General features: G+C 27.3%; 2 protein-coding genes across 3 annotated transcripts; both read right to left on the bottom strand.

Moving 5' to 3' along the window:
* Positions 1-4,021: 4,021 nt before the first annotated feature.
* Positions 4,022-8,390, bottom strand: LOC130933318 (cold-regulated protein 27). Its single transcript, XM_057862899.1, has 5 exons — positions 8,135-8,390; positions 6,903-7,070; positions 5,678-5,996; positions 4,884-4,996; positions 4,022-4,367 (listed from the first exon to the last, which is right to left on the bottom strand). The coding sequence occupies exons 1-5, from the start codon at positions 8,237-8,239 to the stop codon at positions 4,305-4,307; spliced, it is 768 nt and encodes a 255-aa protein (XP_057718882.1). The 5' UTR covers positions 8,240-8,390; the 3' UTR covers positions 4,022-4,304.
* A 2,387-nt stretch (positions 8,391-10,777) lies between these two features.
* On the bottom strand, positions 10,778-16,935 carry LOC130935548 (uncharacterized). Of its 2 annotated transcripts, XM_057865340.1 has the most exons (13): positions 16,564-16,935; positions 15,663-15,837; positions 15,283-15,366; positions 14,734-14,975; positions 14,427-14,646; positions 14,033-14,197; positions 13,820-13,951; positions 13,487-13,600; positions 12,810-12,857; positions 12,624-12,702; positions 12,226-12,282; positions 11,426-11,524; positions 10,778-11,328 (listed from the first exon to the last, which is right to left on the bottom strand). In XM_057865340.1, the coding sequence occupies exons 1-12, from the start codon at positions 16,767-16,769 to the stop codon at positions 11,472-11,474; spliced, it is 1,575 nt and encodes a 524-aa protein (XP_057721323.1). In that variant the 5' UTR covers positions 16,770-16,935; the 3' UTR covers positions 10,778-11,328; positions 11,426-11,471. The 2 variants fall into 2 exon arrangements, with proteins under 2 accessions (XP_057721323.1, XP_057721322.1); XM_057865339.1 differs by having other exon boundaries at positions 10,780-11,524.
* Positions 16,936-23,538: the final 6,603 nt, after the last annotated feature.

Genomic DNA, 23,538 nt, shown 5'->3' with positions numbered 1-23,538 from the left:
ATATCACACATCAAAGCTAGTTTATTAATTATCACCCTTTCACACTTATTGCTTCCCTAATGAATTATATTATAACTTGTCTAAAAAAATAATAGCATGATTAATAAAATGGGTCATTCCGTCACCTACATTTTACAAACAAATCTAAACACAATAATCTAAAAAAGCGAAGTAATAAAAAGCAATATCTGATTGAAAATATGATGCCCTACTTGATTGGTTTGCAAAAATAAAAAGAAAAATGTTATTGAAGCTACCAATTTCTATGATGATGACCTTGGAAATTTTTTTTTTAAAGAGCATCATCATATTGTTTCTACCAATTAATAGAATCATAAAGATACACTTGATGATTGTAAACAAAAAATGTGGCTAAGAAATTAAGAATAGACCCTATAGTTTTATCCAAATCCAAAAAGAAAGATAATTAAAGGGACCCAAATACTTATATGCTATTAGGCACCACATCACATATAAAATTTGTGCATATCATTTATCAAACATCAACATTTTTAATTTTCCAGCTGGAGGGAGGGTTCTAGTGATAAAGTTCATGAATTATTGGCCGTATCCCATAATAATAACATTTCAATGAAATAATAAAAAGTAACAACACAAACAATGGCTGCCACCAATAGTTGAGTTAAATTGATAGATAGAGAGACATTTTGTAATGGTGTTTTAAATGATGATCATGCTATGAGGTATGAGATAATATTGCATGGTTGTGGTACTAGTCCAAATTAAATGGGCCTCTTTATCACTTTTTTTTTTTAATTATTATTATCTATACTATCGTGTCGGTCATGAGGTTGCACATAGCTTAGTGCAATTTCAATCCAATCAACACGGTTTTCATTTTCTTGATTATCAATTTTGCATCTAGTTGGATATTATTGTCCTTCTTTAATAAAATCCATAAATAATGTTAAATATATAATAATCCATATGTTTTTATTTAATAACATATATAAGTTGTTAGATAAATATAAAATTAAAGAATGTACTACACCATATTTGATAGATAGCAGCGGTTATGTGTAGAATTAGCAGCGGTTTTTAACTGCTGCAAAACGGATAACAACGGTTAATAAATTCGCTGAAAGATAGTGTGCGGCTAAACCCTTAGCAGCGGTTATTAATAACCGCTGGTACAACCGCTGCTAGATGGTAACCGTTTTTCATATTTTTAGAACAATTCTATTACGCGTACATCTTTTATAATAAATATTATTTTGATATCAGTATTTTTGTTAATAGCCAAATATACATTCTTTACATTTTATTAATAATTAAAAATAATATAAATACACAATTAATTAGTAACAATCGATAAATATAGAGTGTGATGTATAAATAGTATTTTTTATTTTAAAAAATTTAGATAAGAGAAAATATGATTTCATATGATTTGAAATACAAAAAAATCTGTATGTAATTATCATTTAAGGTACCTAAAATTATGTTCAATTTTGAGATATGAGTTAAGTAGTTTTATTGGGTTAAAAGAAAATATCACTTCACTTCACTTCATTAAATTCCCTTCCCAGGTCCCATTAATAATCTAGACATGTATATAGAGGATATAACTAGAAATGGAATGTGTCATGGATGACGAAATGTTGTAGAAAAGAAATTGAACTTTGGACGGTTCATGTTTGAGTAATTATGATATGAAAGTGAAAGAAGAATTGAAGATGATAGGTTTTTCAATCTCATATACAGTAGCATGTTAATCTTTTTAATTAGTTTGATCCCACTCTCATACACTATCTTATATTATTTCAAGGGTTTTAGCGGCTACTCTTTAATTCTTCCAATAAGAACAAAATAAGAGGCATGCATGTTTCTGCTTTACCACTTGATTAATCCAAAAGAGACAGCTATACTCCAAAGCTCAATGCTCTTAGCTTCATTCGTTAATTTAAACAATGTCCCTAAGTAAACAATGAAATATGTAAACAACGTGAATAACAAGCCGTATTTTAGATGGGAAAGTATAAGTAACTAATGGAATATTTGTATAATGTATACAATGGAGGTTTATGGAGTATTAGAGATATAATCATTAGTGTTACCTTTTTCTATCGGCTGAAGTTTTTGGAATGAATGGTATCATGACATGGTTTTAGAGCGCTAGATCCGAAAGGTTAAGAGTTCAATCCTTTGGAAAGATGTTTATTATCCCTAGTACTCGGATGGTTATTTTAGATAATATGGGGGATGTTCATTTTGTAATTCAATAACTCATTATACACATTATACAAATAGTTCATTGTCTTCCTAGCGAGACTCATTTTAGATTTATTAACCATAAAAAACAAGAATTATATCTAATTAATTTAAATTTTAAATTTTAAATTTTAAAATTAAAATTAATTTTCTTTTTTTAATCTATTATTTAGATTGTTAAAAAATATTATTCTCTTATATTTTTTCTAATTTAAATTTTATACTATAAACTAATACTTTCCTTGCTTTTATAAAATTAAAGCACAGTGCCAAATTTGACCAAGTTGATATATTAATATAATTACTACCTTTATCAGCCAAAAATCAAACTGATATTATCTAAATATAATTAATAACAAAATTATTAATTCAATTGATATTACTATTTTATTATCAATTTAAATTAATTCCATATTTTCATGTTTTATTATTTTAAAAATCTCGAAAACTCTCAAAATTTCAATCTCAATTATTTTTAGTTTCAATTCTGACGTTTTTTTGCAATCTTTTTTTATTGAAATGAAAAATATCCAACATATTTAATAGGAATGTTCATGAGTTGGGTTGAGTCAAATTTAAGTAGTCCCAGATCCAGCTCTAAATAACTTAAATATATATATATATTTTTGTTGCACAAAATCCAAACCCAACTTGAAAGTAATACTGAGCAAAAAAAAAAAGTAAAAATCCAAATTCAATAAAATATGTCTCAAGTTTAGATCGAATTTTGGGTTGGAACAGATCTTGAACACTTCTAATATCTAGAATTTTAGATATTCAAAACTCTAATTCCTTTACATTTGAAACTGTCTTGATCCTGGTAATCACTGTTTACCTGATTACACAATGCAGGACTTTTATTTTTGGATTTGAATTCTGCAGGACTTTTATTTTTGGATTTGAATTCTCTAAATTTTGAATTTTACTTTAGAAGATAAAGTATAATCTCTCACAATTTATTTTATAGGTAAAACTAAGAGAAAATATAAAAGAGAAATCATTCAAAAATAAAAAATTATACTTTACTCTCTAAAATAAAAAATTCAAAATTTAAATGATCTAAATTCTTCCATCTTTTGGTTGTGTGAGGGATCTAATTCTAAATATTTGATTTTTTTTTTTGGACTTGAAAGACATTTTATTTTGGTATTATGGACTTGAAATAGTTAATTATTTAGAAATTAGAATGCAGGCCTTTAAAGTTGGGCTTTATTTCATCCATAACAAATTTGGGCTTTATATTACTACATTCTCGCTGGCCGAATCTCACCAATCATTTGATAAAAAAAAAGGAAAAAGAATATGCTACTTGGCTATTTTCTTTCTTTCTTTCTTTTTGAATCAAAATCTCTCCAAGTCCATATATATATATATATATATATATATATATATATATATATATATATATATATATATATATATATAACTCGCACTAAACCAAAAAAAAATATATATATATAACTCGCACAATTTTATATTCTCTTACTTTGCACTTATTGGTCGTTTTACAACTTCCTTTAAAAGAGAGTAAAATTAACCAATTTAGAAAAAAAAAACCAAAAAACAAAAAACAAAAAATGACCATTTATTTCGAAATAAAGTTAGTGTGTAAAGCATACATATATTTCCTGAACTGAAAATAATAGTAATCCATCATTAAATCATCCATTATCACACTTATTTTCTTGGGAAGAAACAAGAAATAAATAAATAAATTCTTACTAAACTATATATCCTCTAAACAAATACAAGAATAAGAAACTACATATAATGTAAAATGACTCGACCCTAACCAGTAACCACAATCATAAATATTAATAAACACAAAAAAAATACAGAAGTTATTAAAGGCTCTATTTACAAAAGCTAACAAACCATCTCCTCCAAAACTAAAGCATGCATACACATATACATACATATGAAACATTTTATCTTCGAAATTATGGTTACAAAGACCTCAAATTTTCTCTGCTTCCTAAGAATAAGATCATGCATTGCCATTAGAAATTTTGTTACAGCCTCTTACAAAATAAATACTCTCATAGTTTCTGAGATAAAAAATTCTTCATGTTCTAAGTAGCATGAAACCAATTCTTGGCACCACCACCTGTAGAAGAAGATTTGTTTGGAACCATCTGAAACAACAATGTATAATGTCTCCGTCAATAAATATCACAAAATTTCCTGACAATCCAAAATTTATAAAGGAAATTACACCAATTTCTTCTGAAATTAGTTATTCGGTATATATTTTTTTTTACTAAAGATAGGAAACTCGAACCCACGACTTCTTAGGTGAGTACGGAGAGACTATGCTACTTGAACTATAACTTATTGGCAATTAGTTAGTTATCTGGTATTATTATTATTAACCGTGCTACGTTTATGCAAAAAAATAAGTCAATATATTTTTATAAAAAATCAAATATTTGAGAAGGGTATCAAATGTAATTTCACGTAATCATAGTCAATTTAACTAGAAAAAGATTATATAACCAGAATTTTGACTAGAATCTATTAACTTGTAACAAAATTATTGAACTTCAAATGAGAAAACTAGTAATAGAATTTCATTATCTCTAATGACTATCCTTGTTTTTCATTGTTTAGCATTGATTGTAAAATAAAATAAAATAAATAAAAATATTTACCTGATCATTGCCTTTTTCATCAATTGTTGAAGCTCTCTGCCTCTTGACTTTGTTTCTTTTGATTTCCTTTTCCTCTTCCACTTGTTCATCAACAAAGTTCTGATCTGACACCTCTGCAAGAATCACATAATCCAAATTATAATACATAGTTATTATGCCACATGGACATAAAATCTTCCGTATATAATATCTGAATCACCAAAATCTTCTGAATTCTACGCTTATTTGAATTCTATCTAGTATGTGTATATATATTAAGTCTGTTAGAGTATAATTATGATCAATTTGATCAATTAGCATTATTTAGTATATCTGATTTATTATTATAAAATATTACGTCTTTATTATTTCGATTTTTTTGACACCTATAAATACTCTGCTATATTGTATCATTCCATACCACTATAGTATACACAAACATTTTCTCTACTCTTTTCTCTTACCTTTCTAACAAAGTCAATGTTTTTATTAATTCTTTTCCATCTATACAAATTTAATATGTAATATTTAGTACACTAGATAAAACTTGTAGCCTTAAAAAACAAGTGAATGTGTAACCTAAAAGATCACATTCGAAACCAACATTGGATTGGTCAAGATATGGCCCATGAATGAAGCGGACTTAAACGGTCCCGCTCATTTAACCCACAAACTTAATGGGCCGGGCTTAAACAGACCGAGCTAGCCCGTTTGACGGCCCTAGAACTCATCTCCTTCCGAGTGATTTAAAAATCGAGGCCGTCGCAGTTCCTCGAGCTAGATTAGTGGATAATAGTAAAAGAATTGAGTGTTACCTGTATCACTAGAAAGCATGTCTTCATGGCAGATATGATGAGACAAATGAAGGTGCTGCTGCCTTGGTATAACAGAGGAATCTCCATGATTCTTCCTTTGATGGATTAAATCAACAACTTTGTTTGTTGAAGTAACACTTTCTTGAAGGGATGGAACTGCACCTCTCTGTTTGCTTTGACATCTGTAGTGCTGAATCCATGGATTTGATGTTAAATCATGGCATTGATGATGATTATTATTGTTGTTATTCCTAATCAAATGTGGATTCTCCCTCTCAAAATTTATCTTTTGCCAGCATCCACGTTGAAGAACCTTGAACTGTGGTTATATTCAAACAGAAATTTGTTACACATTATTTAAGAAAAATCAATGGTTACTTAGAACTTAATTAATTAATTAATTAATTATATTTACCTATGAAATTTTTTTTTATCCTTTCTTTAACAAATTCAATCATGGATAAATTTTGTGTTGATAATTATTCTCTCTATAACTCTAAAACTTGGTTAAAAATGACATATTGTATCAAAAATGATCCTTACATATGTACAAAATATACACCTTCTTTTTATGTATAAAAATTAAATTCGCTCACTTCTTATTAATCCTTTAATATCAAAAGTGAGAGCTGTATACAAAAGTGATGCATATAACGTTTATGAGTATGTATACAATATAAGAAAATATATATAGAGAAACTCTTGGTGTCATGATTTTTAGTATTTTTTATTAGCATTATTAGCACAAACACTAAATTATCTTAACAAATAAATTTTACTAATTCATGTGTGTAAATTCTAAAAAATATCAGTGTAAAGTGTATTGATTCATATATATAAAATTCTAGTAAATATAAGTATAAATTATATGCTTTTTGTGTGCAAAACATATGTTAAATATGGGTATAAATTATTACTGGCCAAATACTAGTTAAAAATAATAATGTTTACTGGTGGTCATGTAACATTATTCGTATATATTTATAAGAGTTATGCTACGTGTACATCAAAATCAGCCACCAAAGTTAGCCACCAGTATAAAATACATGTTAGAATATAAATACACATTAAAAATAAATTAAATCATACATGTATTTATACATAAATACATTGGTAGCTGATTTTAGTAGCTAATTTTAGTGTACAAATAGTATTTTCGTATTTTACAATGAAGCAAAATTAATATCTATTTTCTTTAGAGAGAAATTGAAGAAAAAGGGATAACCTGGCCAGAAGTGGAAGGAGGATTATGGTTAGAAGGTGGTTTTCTTGGAATGTGCTTAGAATCATATAACTGATTAACAAAAGATGCTTCTATTGATTTCAGATACATGCTGTGTTTCTCATCTGTCCACTCTGTTGTCTTCATTGTTTCTGTTGCCCTAACACCTTCCTACATAATCAAAATCCAAAAACAAACGACACAAAATCAGATTCATAGGATATGTAGAACAAAAATTATAAAAAAAAACGTTATTTAGCCCAATGCCAAGAGAGATAGATTTTAAACTTTAGGAACAAAACTTAAATAACAGAATTAATATATTAAAAATCTCTCCCCCCAAAAAAACCATACATTATTAATAAAATATTTAAGAACATGGCTAGCCACCACATGAAGTCCAGACAATCTTCTGAGAAGATTTCAATGTTTATTATATTCTCTGACCGGGGAAAAAAAGTAATGGCATAAATAGAAGAGAAAACCCAAATCAGCCCCTAAAAACCCCAACCCGGCCCCTGACAAAAAAAAATCCAACCCGGCCCCTAACAATTACCTCGAAAGGACAACGAGGCCTCTGACAAAAAAAACCCCAACCCGGCTCCTGACAAAAAAAAAATCCAACCCGGCCCCTAACAATTACCTCGAAAGGACAACGAGGCTCCTGTGCCAAAAAAAATCAATGTTATTTTTTTGGCACATGGGCTAATCAGTCCCAAAAAAAATTATCAGGGGCCGGATTGAGTGTTTTTTTTCTTAGGGTCTCGTTGTCCTTTCGAGATAATTGTCCGGGGCCGGATGGGTATTCACTCTAAATAGAATATTCTTTATCCTAGCTAGCTTAGATCAAACGAAACATGGATGATTCACTTCAGTTCAATTAAAATATCTACCAACAGTTAATATCAGCAACCAACCCTTACCGTCACTACCATAAAATCTTTTTTATATAATAATAATATATTTACAGCGTAAAATATTTTCCCAATCCATAGCAAATAAAAATATATTATTTGTTAAAAATTCGTACACAGTTATTTTAATATAAAATTAATAGCTAAAATTATTTAACTAAATTATTATTTAATCATGGAGATAATTATGTGCGAGTTTTTATATAGTTAATTATATGAACTAAAATAACATGATGATATTTAATTTAAGCAAACTAAATTAATAAGCGTTAGGAATAGAAAGAACGGAGAAGCTAGAGAGAAATTTAAACATGAGTATACCTGCATATGCATAGGGTGGTGGTGGCGTGATGATGACTCGGTGGGTGAACTCGCCCGAGTTAGAAGATCTACTCCTCTTGCGTTGAAATGATTATTATTGTTCATCTGACGATGGAAACTGAAATCATGCGGTGTGAAGAAAAGAAGAGAATGAATAATAACATGAATACGAATATGAAGAAGAAAAGGAAGAGAAAGAAAGTAAGAAGAAGGAGAAGAAAAGAGGCGGTGTTGGTGAGAGAATAGAAAAGAAAAGGAAAAGAGAAAAGAAAGCACAGTTGTCAGCACTTTTACACGTGTCATGGGACCATGTCATGGCCACGTCACCGTCCTTGCTTCGTTGCCAAGACTCATAGGACAGATATTTTTCATTCCCACCATCCAAAATATCTCTCTCTCTCTCTTTCTCTATGTTATCCTCATCCCCTTATTATATACACCTTATCTTATAATTTAATTCACGTTAATAATATTTTAATTTAATATCATGCTAGATATTTATCAACTTTTGCAAATTGCAATGCTACAAGTGGTTTTCTAAACAATTTTTTTTATATAGAAAATAATTTTTTTAAAAATTCGTCAAAATTCAACTGGTCACAAACTAGGTCTTTATTCTATTGTGGATTATTATTATTAGGAATAGTTATAATTTTTTTTATAATTTATGGTTTAAGATTTAATTTTTAGTAGTATTTGAGAGAGTCTTCAATTTAAAAAATTTTACATTAAAAGAAAATAGCAGTATATATTCTTAATTTATGTTAGTCAAAATTTTTAGGTAAAAATTCAGATGTAGTCGACCTCACATAAAGTTAATAACTGAAAATTGTTAGATGAAAATTTAGTTAAATCGATCAAATCATCTAACGATTTTTAATTATCAATTTTATGTAAAGTTAACTGTATTTGAGTTTTCACCAAATTTTTATTGTAAAAGTTTTAATGGAAAGTAAAATCTCCTACAAAATATCTGAAGAACTGCACTTTTAAAATCTGTCAGCCGTATTCCTGTCTTCATAACATGCTCTAGATATTTTATTGGTTCACCTTTTACAGTTTATTTCTAGAAACTTCATTCTTTGGGAATGGCAAGTGATTCTCTTTTAATTTTAAATACACTTGGAAACTTTTTTATTTTTTTTTTGAGGGCTTCCTTTTTTTTCCAATTTCTTTCCATTATTTTGCAAAAGTTGAAGAATATATTCACGTTGCAAAAAGTGATTCTGTTTTATTTTATTTAATATATTTTCAGATACGAATTCAGATCATGTGAATGATATGTATAGCAAGTAATAAAATAAGTAGCCAAATATCATGGCCATTGGTTCATGGATGTGATGATAACGTTTTTAACGGCATTGAGAGTGGAGCACAACAGTCTGATTAATTTTCCACTTAAGTCAACCCATTAATTTGTTAATTGATAGATGGCCAGAAAATAAAAGGAAAACGTGACAAAGATAGTAGCTATGGTAGATAAGAACTGACTAGTCCAATTGCTAATGTGAAATTATTTTATTATTAGACTTATAGGTAAATGTTTAACTATATTATGTGTACATACAAAACCAATTTATAAATCAATTATTAGTGTATATATATACTAAAATACAAAAAATATATATTAAACAATATATATTTATATATGAATACATAATTTATGTGTATGAAATTAGAAATTAAATGACATTGTTTGACAAAGAATAAGGTATAAAAAACACATCGAATTCTGTCAAATAATGTAATTTCTGACTTCATTGACTGCTAAAACAGATAAAGGTGTCATTTCTTTGAGTCTAGATTTGCATGATAAATTGATAATTGTCGGCACTGGTGTGATGGCGGAAATAGAAAAATATACTAACAGACTAAAAAAATTTGATCAAACTCGAGATTAAATTAAATAACAAATCAAAACTAAAAAAAAAAATCATGATCAAATACACGACATATCATGCTCTTTATCCATTCTTCTACCATCTGTGGACCCTGATGCTGCTTCATCTATTTTGGTTTACTTTAACATTTTTGTTTTTTTTAGGTTATAATAATTATCAGAAAGTACAGTATGAAATAGAAAGGTGATAGATGATCAAGTGCAACGCATTCGGTGCTCTTTGATGCAGCACTGCACTCAAGGCATGCAACCGACCGACCAAGTTCCTTGAATTCATTTGAGAAATTATTGCGTGTGTGAATACATTCGTGATGGCAAAGATGGTGATATTTCATCTTTCATGATTTGGATGTGTGTGCAAAGAACTAGCCGAAAGTACTCCTCCAATAATGTGGAGGATAATCCAATAGTTAAATGGTTTATATATAAATAAATTCAAGGCCAAAACAGAAATTTTAAAGATAATGTTATTTTTCAAAAAAAAATTCCTTTTCATAATCTCTAACACTAATTTTAATAATTATTAAGCCCTGAAAACGATTAAAATAATCAAAATAATCTTTATGTAGAAATATTATTTCGAGCAGTCAAACACCATTAGGTGATCAATTTGACTATAACATGTATCCACGTATCAATTATTATCTTTACATAAAAACTATTTTTATCATTCGAATTAAGTAAAAAATATATTGTCATACTTTCATCTTATTTAGTAATATCAGCATCGTCATCATAAGTTAATTAAAACCTCGACCCCACAGACATGTGATAATATATGATTTAATCTGACATTGTACACACAACTACGAAGATACTCATTTAAACTCCCATGCCATTCATTCATTCCATTCCATGTGACTATTAATTATGTTTGTACCTATATATAACCCAAGGAAAAAGAACAGATTTGCTTTATTTCTTTCAAAAAAAAGTAATACTAGAATTCCCCAAAAACCATGATCATAACAGTAGTAGCCTGTGATTTAAGATACTAGTTAAAAAAATAAAAATTGCTTTGAGAAATTGGGTCAGGAAATTTGTGTACAACAAAAAGAATGGGAGCCAAAATTTTTTCATCACTGAACACTGAACAGCATAAGTGAAACTGAATATGTATATAGAATTATATATACGAACAGCACAGCTTTGACTTGGTGTCACAATATACGGAATCATCTTTTTGGGTTTTTGACAGTGCAGAAAGCAGTAGTAGTAGAAGTGAGCCGCAAGGTACTAAAGTCCACCATGAATGAGTGATGAATCCAATCCATGATCTTACCGTATTTACTGACTGCAGTATTTGGCTGTAATGAGTTAAGAACATGCATGCTTGCTAACATTCAATCACTCAATAATCTTCAAATTGACAAGCATAAAGAATAGCATACAGGATCAAATCCAGTACATTAAACATGCAAGGGTTTTCATTCAAGTTTATGGCTTCTGCTCAGTTTCTGGGATGACGGTATCTTGCAAATCAATCCTACCTGCATAACCATAGAGTGTTATAGAGCCTGGTTGAACCTTCTTCACCAGATTAAATATTCTTTGCATATATGTGTACAATTTAACGAGTGTTCCTAAATATGGAGTATCAACTTTGTACATATTAAATAACATCTCTAACCCAATTATGAGAATCAAACAATTTTCATGAACCATGTTCTTCAAAACTTTAATTATCAGGTAGGCACATGCATGGTTTCTAACCCTCATGCATTTTTTAAAAATCCTTTTTGAGCTTGAAACAGACAATACAAGTGTACCTAATCTTGCGTTGAAATTTAATTTTTCTTTCGGAGAATTAGAGGTGGCAAGAATCAAATGTAGACATTTTAGCCATAAAAGTTATAATATCAAGACCATGTTATGTACTATGTCTCCCGTAAGCCTATGCTATTAGTTAGGAACACATCGATAGTTTTATATTCGATACAATATGGTAAGCCTATGCTATTAGTTAGGAACACATCGATAGTTTTATATTCGATACAATATGGTTAAGGCGCAGATCAAGCTATGCAAATAAGTGTGCTCTTGTGCAATATTTATTTTTTCGAAGTATTTCTTCTCAAAAAGGTTGTAAACGTGTAAGTTAATTTGCTCCATCCATATGAGAACCAGAAGAAAGACTGTGCATACGTCTTTAGAGTGCATCTAGCTAGGCAGTAGATATAACTGAGCATACCTAACAAGGATATCAATGATGGGGCATTTGATGATCCATTTACTTTAACGTCTGCACCTGAAACCATTAATTTAATTTTTGTTAGTTTAAAATGACACTAGTTCAATGAAAATATCTTCATTTATGGCTAAAAATTAGAGGTGGAATGTTAAAATATTTAGACCAAACTAACTTATGTGTACTTATCAAAGTAACTTTATCATAACTTTATGTGCCACTCTGTTATCTCTTAAGTTTTGGTAGTAAAATAATATAATATCATCAGAAGGTATCTGCATGAACTACACCAACTTTCTTAATTCATGTAAACTTAAGCCTAGGAAACCACCAAATAGAACAGCATAAGTCCATATTATAATCTTACAATGCAAAGGTATCAAGCATAATAATTTGTATACCTGAATTTTCAAGTGATTTAAGAATGTCTGATTTCTTAAAAGTATATCCTATGAAATTGGTGTCTTTGGATGTCAACATCTGCAAGTATGTCAAAAACATAAGTAAAATATCTATAAGAAATGATAAAACCAAAAGGATCTTACTGAGGATTTCAATAAAGTATAAGCCACAGCAGAAGTGGTTACCTTTCGCCAAGGTCCTACAGTTGCAGTTACAGATGGTGGACCTTCTATCTGCCAATGGAAAAAAATAAACATAGGTTTAGATGTTCTTCTGAAGTAAGAAAACCGAAGGAGCAAATCAAATTCTGTACTTGAAACTATTAATAAATGACAGTTTTAGAAATATTGTCACTGATTCCATGTCTGCAAATAATAACAAATTTGAAAGGGTAATACATCTGGAAAGATAAAAAATCCACACCTAAAAGAGTGAGGAGAAAGTGTTACCCTAAGAAAATAAATGAATAATCATTTTAGCTAGCATTTAACTTGTCTCTTTGAACATTTGCAAAATGCTCACAGCACAACTTCAAATAATTTGTTTATAATTTGTCCCTACCCATTTATATCAATATCTAAAGAATCTAAATCATTATAGATGAAACAGAAAATTAGGCAAATGTGATTGTTAAATATAAAACCATTTATGAATATGAACTTCTACCAAATCACTTAAATTGTGAGGAAAGCTAATCCTTTACATGGTCTCTACCATTAGAATATTACCTTAACACTGCCTATCAACATTTCATATACTTTGTTGAAATGTTCGGTAAAAAGAAATTGATTTTAGAGCCAGCAACGAATTATATTATACAACAATTTAAATAATTTCCTATGCATAAATTTTTATCACTTACATCAGGAAACTTCTCAAAATTTTGCGTATCCAAGTCTCCAGTAACTGTAGGTCTAAATGCAGCCTCTGATTCATAAAGCAGATCCCACTGAACACTCTTGAACCATGGATGAGCCTAAAATATTCATCATTATGTAAGCAGGGGGCGTGAGCAAATTAATAACATCTAGAAATTTCTGGGTGCATAACAAGCAACTTTCTAAATGTTTCACTGAGTAATCATCATGCCCCAAATAAGTGGTTAGAAACTAAGTAATCAAAATAAGGAATATAGTTTAAGAAGCGTACTACCAAAATATTATACTGATAGGGATATAGTTAAAAGAATATTTACCTTTATTTCTTCTATTCCTCTGGTTCCTAGTCTAGTGTCAACATCACATAGTAAGCGACATATGAGATCCTTAGCTTCAGCTGATATCTTGGGTTCTTCAGGGAATTTCAGGCATGTTCTCCAGTTAACAATCTGCCACAATACAAAAACTCCAGGTTGTTATGAACAGATACAAGATATGAATAGTGTAACAAATTAAATGAACCATAATACCTTTCGGCAGGCCATCCTTGGATCATCAGAACAGAAGGGAGGATACCCAATAAGCATCTCATACATGATTGCCCCAAGAGACCACCAGTCACATTCCATTCCATATCCCTTCTTGAGCAAAACTTCAGGTGCCATATAATCAAGAGTTCCAACCGTTGAATATGCCTAAGAAAGTGTAAAAGTTGCTAATGGTTGACAGGCTATATATGTATATATAAAAATTAAAAAAACAATATATAAATCGCTTTGACTTGTACAGTGGTAGCATAATAAATATTGAAAACAATTTAGTCATTGCTTCATAGTTCTTATACTTGGATTATTTGCTTGTTAAACCAACAATACAAACTAGAGAACTTAAAATGTGTGTGTGTTTTGGGTGGGGAAGGTGTACCAATGTTCGCCGATTACGTTTCCACTGCTGTAATTGTTCCTTAGGCATCAACCAAGGGGACACAGAGTATCCATCAGTTTCACTAGTTGATTCTTGACTGGTAAAATCTTCATTTTCCAATATACTTGAATACTTATCATCAAGAGGCTTACATAATCCAAAGTCCGAAAGCTTCAAATGGCCATTTTTATCCAGTATCAGGTTATCTGGTTTTATATCCCTACAAGAAGAATACATTAGACTAAGCACAAATTTTGTTTCCAAAAACATATTATCCTAAACTTGGACAGTTTGACAATAGCCATACCTGTGGACATAGTTGTACTGATGTATTGAGTGAATAGCAAGAATGCTTTCAGCAATGTAGAAACGAGCAACATCCTCAGAAAGAATATCTTCTCTCATCAACAATGTCATAATGTCACCACCAGGTAAATATTCCATGATGAGATATAAGAAATCTGCATCTTGGAACGAATAATGGAGTTTTACTATGCATCTACTGTCAACCTCTGCCAGCAAGTTCCTCTCTGATCGAACATGTTCAACCTAAATTTGAATGGAAATGGTGAGAAACAAAGCGTATAAATTGATTCCAAAGGTCCAATGAACTTTAACAAGTAATGACAATATTTTATCTACTTGCACTGATTTTTTTTTTCTAAAAAGAAAGGACATCGGACACACAAAGCACAACCTCAAATGAATAATATATTCCAAGTACCAACACTGATATCTTATATAAATTTGGATTTGGATTTATGTAGCATTATTGGTAAGGCCTCTAAAACTCTGCCGGAGGAAATCATGAAAAAAGGATTGATGATTTATGAATTTTACTTCATTACTGCAATACCTGTCCGCGGCTAAGCATTTCTGACTTCTTTAACTTCTTCATGGCAAAAACCTCTCCTGTACCTTTAGCACGACATAGCCTCACCTACATTTTTCAAAGAAAGTTAAGAACATAATATAAAGGAGCTAGATTTATAACAAGAGATTAAATTTGATGCATTTGTACTGTCGACAAATCATATTCATTATTCAATCTCCTTTTGAGACAATTATTATTAGAGTCAAACACTTCTAGTAAATGGTAAAGCATGATTGGATGACTGCAAAAATCTTTAACTGGTAACAAAACAAAATTAAGTCATCCTAACAAATTATTAGATACTATATATGAAGGAATCTAAAGTTTATAATATAACATGATCTAAAATATTTATTATGTACCTCACCAAAAGCACCTTTACCAATTACGGTTAATTGCTCAAAATCATCAATTCCAACTTTACGTCTCTGAAGCCTCATATATTCTGTTTCTCTCCTCTCCAAATTCCTCATCATCTCCTCCCGCTCTTCAACCGATATTTGAGCTTCCTGCACTTTCCTCTGTAGCTCTCTACGTCTGAAAACACACCAATAATAAGCAATTAAGATCAATACTTCTTTTTTCCCTCCTTCTTCAGTTTCAGCAATTAGTGACGAGAATTCTGTCCTATGAAGTAAATTTCACTAAAGTCACTGCACCAATCAACCACTTCCAAGTAACTCTTTCTATATACAAATGAAGCAAATGTTTTTGAAAGGAGCGATTAAATAGATGACATCAAGATTTTTAATTCACAAATAAATATGTTTAAGAAAAAAAAGGAAAAAACTAGTGCAGCATCAAATTTATTCTATTCTAAATTTCTAACAGCTTTTCTTTTCTCGTAAGACTAAACTCAATAAATTGATTAATTAATAGAATAAATACAGTTTGAGTTTACAGGCGTCATCATCACAAAATGCTAATTAAAGCGAAACAGCACTTTTTATTTATTTATTTATTTCTGTCTAAAACATTGCATATGATAATCAAAATAACACTCATGAATCCACATTTGAGAATTGAGATTACATTAAGCTAAGCACCAAATCAAATGCAAAACAATTGCGATCATTGCTGCACTCGCGCTACGACAATTGCAAAACCAACAGTTACATCCGACGCAGATAGAAAAAAAAAAGAAACTACATCTGATTCAGCTAGAATTCAGTTCCAAACCGCAATTCGAAACCATATATTGAAAACGAGAATTAGAAATAGTAGAAAGGAACGACAATTATGTATGTATAGATATATACACACCTGTCTTTGCGATCCTGCAATCCTTGGAGATAATTCTTGTAGTGATTCTCGATGAACTGTTTAGCGGCGGCGGCTTTCTGCCTGGTGACCGGCGACGAAACTGAAACGTCCGGTCCGGAGTCAAATTCGCCGGCGGCGCCGGCTCGAAGATCATGCTGCTTGAGGTTTATGGCTCCGAGCCTAACGGTTCCATCGTAGCCGTCCATTCCTGTGGAACGGATCGATGAGAAACCAACGGACGGTGGTGATGACGACGATGACGACGACGAGGAGATCTGAGAGAGAGTAAGGTTGCTAGCGTACACTTGGTGTTTGTTATTTCTGAAAGCAAGACGTTAAGCAATTACTTCTATTTATTTATAATTTCTAATATATTCTGTGCTGTGAGCCTGTCACTGTGGAGAGTTGAATTCATCAATTTATATAACTACTTAAATCTTAAGGACAGCTAGCAGAATGGTAGAAAATCAAGATTTTTTTTTTTGAGAAATATTTGGACATTAACTATTTTTAGTAATTTTAGTTATTATTTAATTTGTATAAATATTAAATTATTTTTAATAAATAAATTTTATCAATTTATATATATAAATTAAAAAATATAATTATATTTTTTATGAGAAAATAAAATTTTTATAAATATAAATATAAATTAATATTAATAAAAATAATAATATTTACTGAGTATATAAAGTTGATTTTTTTTAATTGGCGAGAACTTTTAATTATTAGTAAAATGAGATGAGACTAGATAACAATATTGACATGTATGTTGTCCTTAGCTTATAAATTTTAAAATAAAATAGATTCAACTATTATTATCTAACTAGAAAATTATAAATTCAGATAAAAACTTGTATTGGTTATATACTTATATTTGGTTATGTGGTTTTTTCCTTTACAATTAAAAGTATTAATTTTTTTTATTGGATTTGTTTTTGTTTTTGTTATTTTTTTAATTTTTAGATTAATATATAAATACAAATGTATATTAAAATGAGCTGCTTAAAGTTTCGAATTTAGATGCTTAAAAAATTTCAGTAATGATAGATAAATAAATCATTATTCCGTCAAGTTCTTAAACACCATTAAATCAAATCAAATACACCTGCAAAAAAAAACTTTTTTTTTATTTTCTCTCCATACCAATCTCTTCTTCCTCTCAACACGTTTTTTTCCTTTTTTTTTTCTTAAGATTCTGGTATCTAAAACTTATGTCTTTTTTTTCATACCAGTTATATGTTTTATTGTTAAAAAATAAACCAATAACATTTTAGGCACTTGGTTGGGACATAATTAAAACAAACAAGTAAGTTTTCAATAAAATATTTTAAAAGAAAAAAATAATGAATAAAGTATTATTTTAGTTCTTAATATTTAAATTAAATTTTAATTTAATTTTTAATATTTTTAATATTTTTATTTTAAAAGTTTTAAATAAATTTAATACTATTTTATCATTAAATTTGACAAAAATAATCAAGTAACGTAAATATTAATAATATTATTATACATGTGTTAAAAAATTATAACTAATTTTTTAAACATTTTTTTTAGATTTTTTTTTGTAAAACAAAACTAAAACTTAATAATCAATCATCAATATTTTATAATTAAAAAATATAATTATTAATAGATTAATTTTACTTAATAATAAAATTAAATATTATTAAATTTTTAATATATTAATTATTTATGTCAAATTTAATTATAAAATAAAATTAAATCCATTTGAAATGACGTGAAACTTTAGTATTTTTATTATTTTCCCCCTAATCTGCATTCTTCTGTGTTTGTTTTTTTCGTTTTTTCGTTTTTTCTTTCCTTCTTTTTCTTCTTATGCTATGCGCTTCTAGCTTCTTTTTGTGTTTATTTTTTTTGTTCTCTTAATCTTTTTCTGTGTTGTTTTTTTTTTTCTCTTAACACCTTTCTTTTTCTTTTTCTTCTAATTAATATTATATTAGTTTTACAAAAGTTATGTGTGTTTTAAAAAAAAAAAGTTGCGTTTTCAAAAATTTATGTGCTCATTATATAAAACTTCTGTATTTAACAAAATTTATATATTTTTTGTTTAAACAATTAATAAATTTTTAGAATTTAGTTGAACTAAATAAACTTTTTGTCCTTTTATCTTTAGGTTTTATTTTATTTTAATTTTATCTTACAAGTTTTTTATTTGTATCAAATATACTCTCAACGGCTAAATTTTCAAAAATTTTAAGATCAATCTAATAATAATACATAAAAATTATGATTGATTTGCTTGTGTTGATGGGTTATTCTTATGAAATTGTTGTTGAATCGGTCTCAAATAATTTGAAAAATTGGTCATCAGAAGTATATTTTATGCAAATCAAAAATTTTTAATACAAAATTAAAATAAAATAAATTTTAAAAATATTTTTAAAATTTTTGTCAAACTTTAAAAATAAAAAATATATTTTATCCAAAGGTTTATTAAAATAATATGATATTTAATAAAATAAATATTAAACAAAAGATTTATTAAAGAAAACAAATTGTTTTTACCCATTTCTTGACATGTGTACAAAATTTCCTAAAGTGTGTGTTGGTGAATGATGTGAGTGGGAAATTGTGCACACACACAATGTTATGTTTGTGAAAGCTGTAGCAAGGCTGTCTTATCTGTATATATGAGTTGTACATAATAAGAGAGAGAACACACATGCTTTGAGTTTCAGTCATGAGAAAATTCCAGTTTTGTCTTTTTGATCTTCTAGATTTATAGTAGGGTCAATGGCTCAATAGTACTTTCCTCCTTTACTTTCTCCTTAATCAATATAATTCTTAGCTAAAAATTATATTGGTGTAAATATATTCAAAAGTTTTATAATTAAGATCATCGATTAAAAATTATTAAAATATTAATATATTAGTATATTTAAATTATATTTTATAATTTTTTAATATATTTCTAAAATTTTTAATCTCTCATAATCATATTTTATCTTGTATATACAAAAAAAAATATTTAAAGCATCTTTTGACTATTAAATATGAATAGTTTTCTAAATTAGATTAAAATTCAAATCGTACTTTGATCTAAGTAGAAAACTTTACAATTCTTTTATATATAACTAGTGTGTCTCTACTAATCCATTTTTTATTAACTAAATGTGTATAGTAATAATAAATGTAATGTTAGCTAAAATGATAAATATTTCATATTCAAATAAAAAAAATTATGAATTTAAATTTTAGGTATTATAAAATATATTATCAATTATATATAAATAATACTATTTTAAAAGAAATTATATACTGATTTTTTTCATATTCTCATTATATATTGTATAAATATAAAGATTTAATTTTAACATTTTCTATATTTAATTATGTATTATCATATCAATAACAATAATTATTTTTTACCTTAACCAAGACAAAGTAATATAAACAAATAAATATAGTTAGATAATTATGTAAAAAATCTTCTACAATGAATGTATTAAAATTAATTAATCTTATATAATTATCTTATATATATAAATAATAATCAAATTAGTTATATGTGTAGAATATATATTTAAATATAAATATTTAATAATTAAATTTTATTATATAATATATTTTGACTTTTTAATATAATATTATTAAAAATTAATTTGAATTGATCCGATTATTAATTCATTAATTCACTTAAATGTGAATATCACCTTATACATCTTAGTTAATAAACCAATATTTTTAAATTGAATTTAAATGTGTGACTACTAATTAGTTTTGAATAATTTTTGAAGGGAGTGAAGGAAAAATAAAAAAGCCAATAAATTATAACTCAAATAATATAATCTTTCTATATTTATTTAAGAGATTATCAATTTAAATCTTCTTATTTTTGGTTAAAAAAAAAAAAGAGGGGATAGGAAATGGTGGGAGAAATGAGATGGGATTGGTGACATGGATGGAATCTTTGGAGGTATTTAAGCATGTATGATATGTGAGTCAGACTAATCCAAAATAATTAAGAAAGAAGAAGAGAGTGACGGCATTGTCGGCGGAGATTGAAGAGAGAAAAAGAAAAGAAAAGAAAAGAAGAGAAGAGAGGATGGAAGTGAGTGTATAGCTGTAGTACTTAATGGGTACGAGATGCCACGTTGATGTGCGTGAATATCACGCTTTCAAACATACGCACGAGACCTGTCACCTCCCTGTCTCTCTGGGAACTGGGGGACCGGATGCCATATCAGGGATCTCAATTCTTATCACTCGTCTTTCAATAGGTTTATTGAATGTTTATTTTATTAAGTATACAAATAATTATTTTAATATTAAAATTTAAATAAATAATTTAATAATATAATATATTTTTATTTTATTAATAATTATTTATATTATTTAAAAAAATTATTAATTATCTAATATTATCCTAAAAATAAATATTTTATTTTGATCGAGTATAAAATAAGAGAAAGTTTACTGTCATAATTTTTATTAAATTTTGGTTAATATTTAATTAGTAAAAAATGAAAAATTTCGTATTGTTAAATATAATTTTATATCATTAAAAATATTGATAATAATACAAAATTTGTTGATCATTTAATACTTTTCATAAAATAATTTTTTTTAAAAAATGATAAATAAATTTTTATCTTTTTATTTCAAAGACAAATAATTAAGTTTTGAATTTTGACTAACTAAAAATACAAAAATATCTTTTAATTTTTTAAATGTAAGATATTTAAATTTCTCTGACAAATTTATTTGTCTTTATATATTTTAAATAGAAAAATTTAAATATTTTGCATCTTAAAAAATAAATAATATTTTTGTATTTTCAATTAGTCAGAAATTTATATATCTTTAAATTATAAAATCAGAGGTCTATTTATCTTTTTTTCATATTTATATATGTGTATCTAATTACGTAATATTACATAAGTAAAAAAAATTATTTATTTTATACTTTAAAAACATATATTAAATTTATAAATTACGAAATTTTTTTTAAAAAAATATAAAGAAATTAAGTTTTCGATATTTTTATTTTACATTTATAAAAATATTTAAATTTTTTATTAATAATAAACTTATCATATGTCTTTAGAATATATGTTAGCTAAATCTAAAAAAATATTATTTATTTATTATAAGTTCAATAATCTATTAGAGTATATTTAACGATTCTTGTGACTAATTATGCAATTATATATATATATATATATATATATATATATATATATATATATATATATATATATATATAAATACTTTGATTATGTGATATTAACCAATAATTTTAACGTTTATTTAATTTCCAATATAAGAATCAAGCCACCACTACTTAATTAAGAAAAATGAACTTTTCTTTGTTAATTAGAGCCTTAGATTGACCTGAAACTAATTAGTTTAATCAGTGATCAATAAATTGAGTTAGGTTGATTTTTTAACTAATATATAGTAAATTAGACATTATATATAATAAAATTGAAAAAATTTTAAATGTATTAAAAATACTGATGTTCTAATTGTTTTAATCGTTGATTTTAATTAATATATATTATATATATTTTTTATAATTCAGATCAACAGTTAAAATAACTAGAATATCGATATTTTTGATATACTTATAACTCTTCCAATAAAATTAACATATTTTATAAGTAGGGGGGAAAAAACAAAGTTGAATATACATTTGAAAAAATAACACTAAAAGTATGTAACTAACATATAGTAATCAAACTATGAAAGCTTGTAATGTATCACCAACTATTTTATAATAATATAATTTTTAGAAAACTGTTTGACTTTGATTCAAGGCAGGTCAACAAAAAATATAATTTAAAATCCGCCTAAAAAAAGTGTATTTGGTCATATTCCAAAAGCCAAACCCACCATAAATTAAAATATAAAATCTATGAAAATAGTAAAACTAGCTTACAAACAATTAGTAGTTATTTCTAACATTATAATCAACAATTAAAAGGATTAATACCATATCACTCCTAATAACACAAAAAAATAAATTTTTAGCAAAAAAAATAGATAAGTCTTTGACTTTTTATCTTGCAAATATTTAAGTTATTAAAGATTAGAAAATATATATACGTTTTTAAACTTTTCAAAATCAGGACATTTAGATTCTTCCGTTACATTAAATTTTATTTTGAGACTAAACAAAGACGTAAATTTCATTCTACTAACGTGAGCATCACGGTGTGTCATATAAAAGTTTAAAATGGTTAACCATTTTAGACTTCTACGTAGCACATCGTAACAGTCACGTCAGCAGAATAGAATTTATGTCAGACATTTTTATTAGATCTTAAAAATTTAATGTAATAAAAAGATCTAAATATCTTAATTTTAAAAAGATCGAAAATATATATGTTTTTTTCAATTTTTAAGAATTTAAATATCTACGAGATGAAAGGTTAGAAACCTATATTTTTAAGCCAATCAATTGTTAACTTAATTTCAATTTCATGTATAAAACTTTATGATTTTACTGTTTGATTATGGTTGTTGTCTTTTGTAGATGGAAGATTACACGAATACAAACATAAATGAGCTCAAAGAACCTGTTAGTATTAATTAAGACATGACATTGGGAAATGAACCCAAAATGCACAAAATGATACCAAATGTCCAAATGTTAATTACTCATTTAATGGGCCAGCGGTGGTTCAGATTCACCAACTTGTGTTAATTCACAGTTGGCAGTTGGCACTTGAAGTCTTCAACACATGCTTTTCCATTACACCATAACACTTGAAAATTTAATACTAGTAGTACTTTAGAACTTTTATTTTAATGTATTTATTTATATCTTCAATATTTTATCCATCATTTTAAAATTTTAATTTCTTAATGTATTAATTTGTCGAAAACTAGCTATATTATTGGATGGGGTGAGTCAATATGTTTATATATGCATGATTCATATTCAAATACATTGAAAATTATAATTATACCAACATTTTAAAATGATAAATAATGATCATGGCATTA

The sequence above is a fragment of the Arachis stenosperma genome, chromosome 6 (genome assembly GCF_014773155.1).
Source record: "Arachis stenosperma cultivar V10309 chromosome 6, arast.V10309.gnm1.PFL2, whole genome shotgun sequence".
Lineage (NCBI taxonomy): Eukaryota > Viridiplantae > Streptophyta > Magnoliopsida > Fabales > Fabaceae > Arachis > Arachis stenosperma.
The sequence above is the reverse complement of the archived record's forward strand: the minus strand, read 5'-3'. Positions and strand labels throughout refer to the sequence as shown.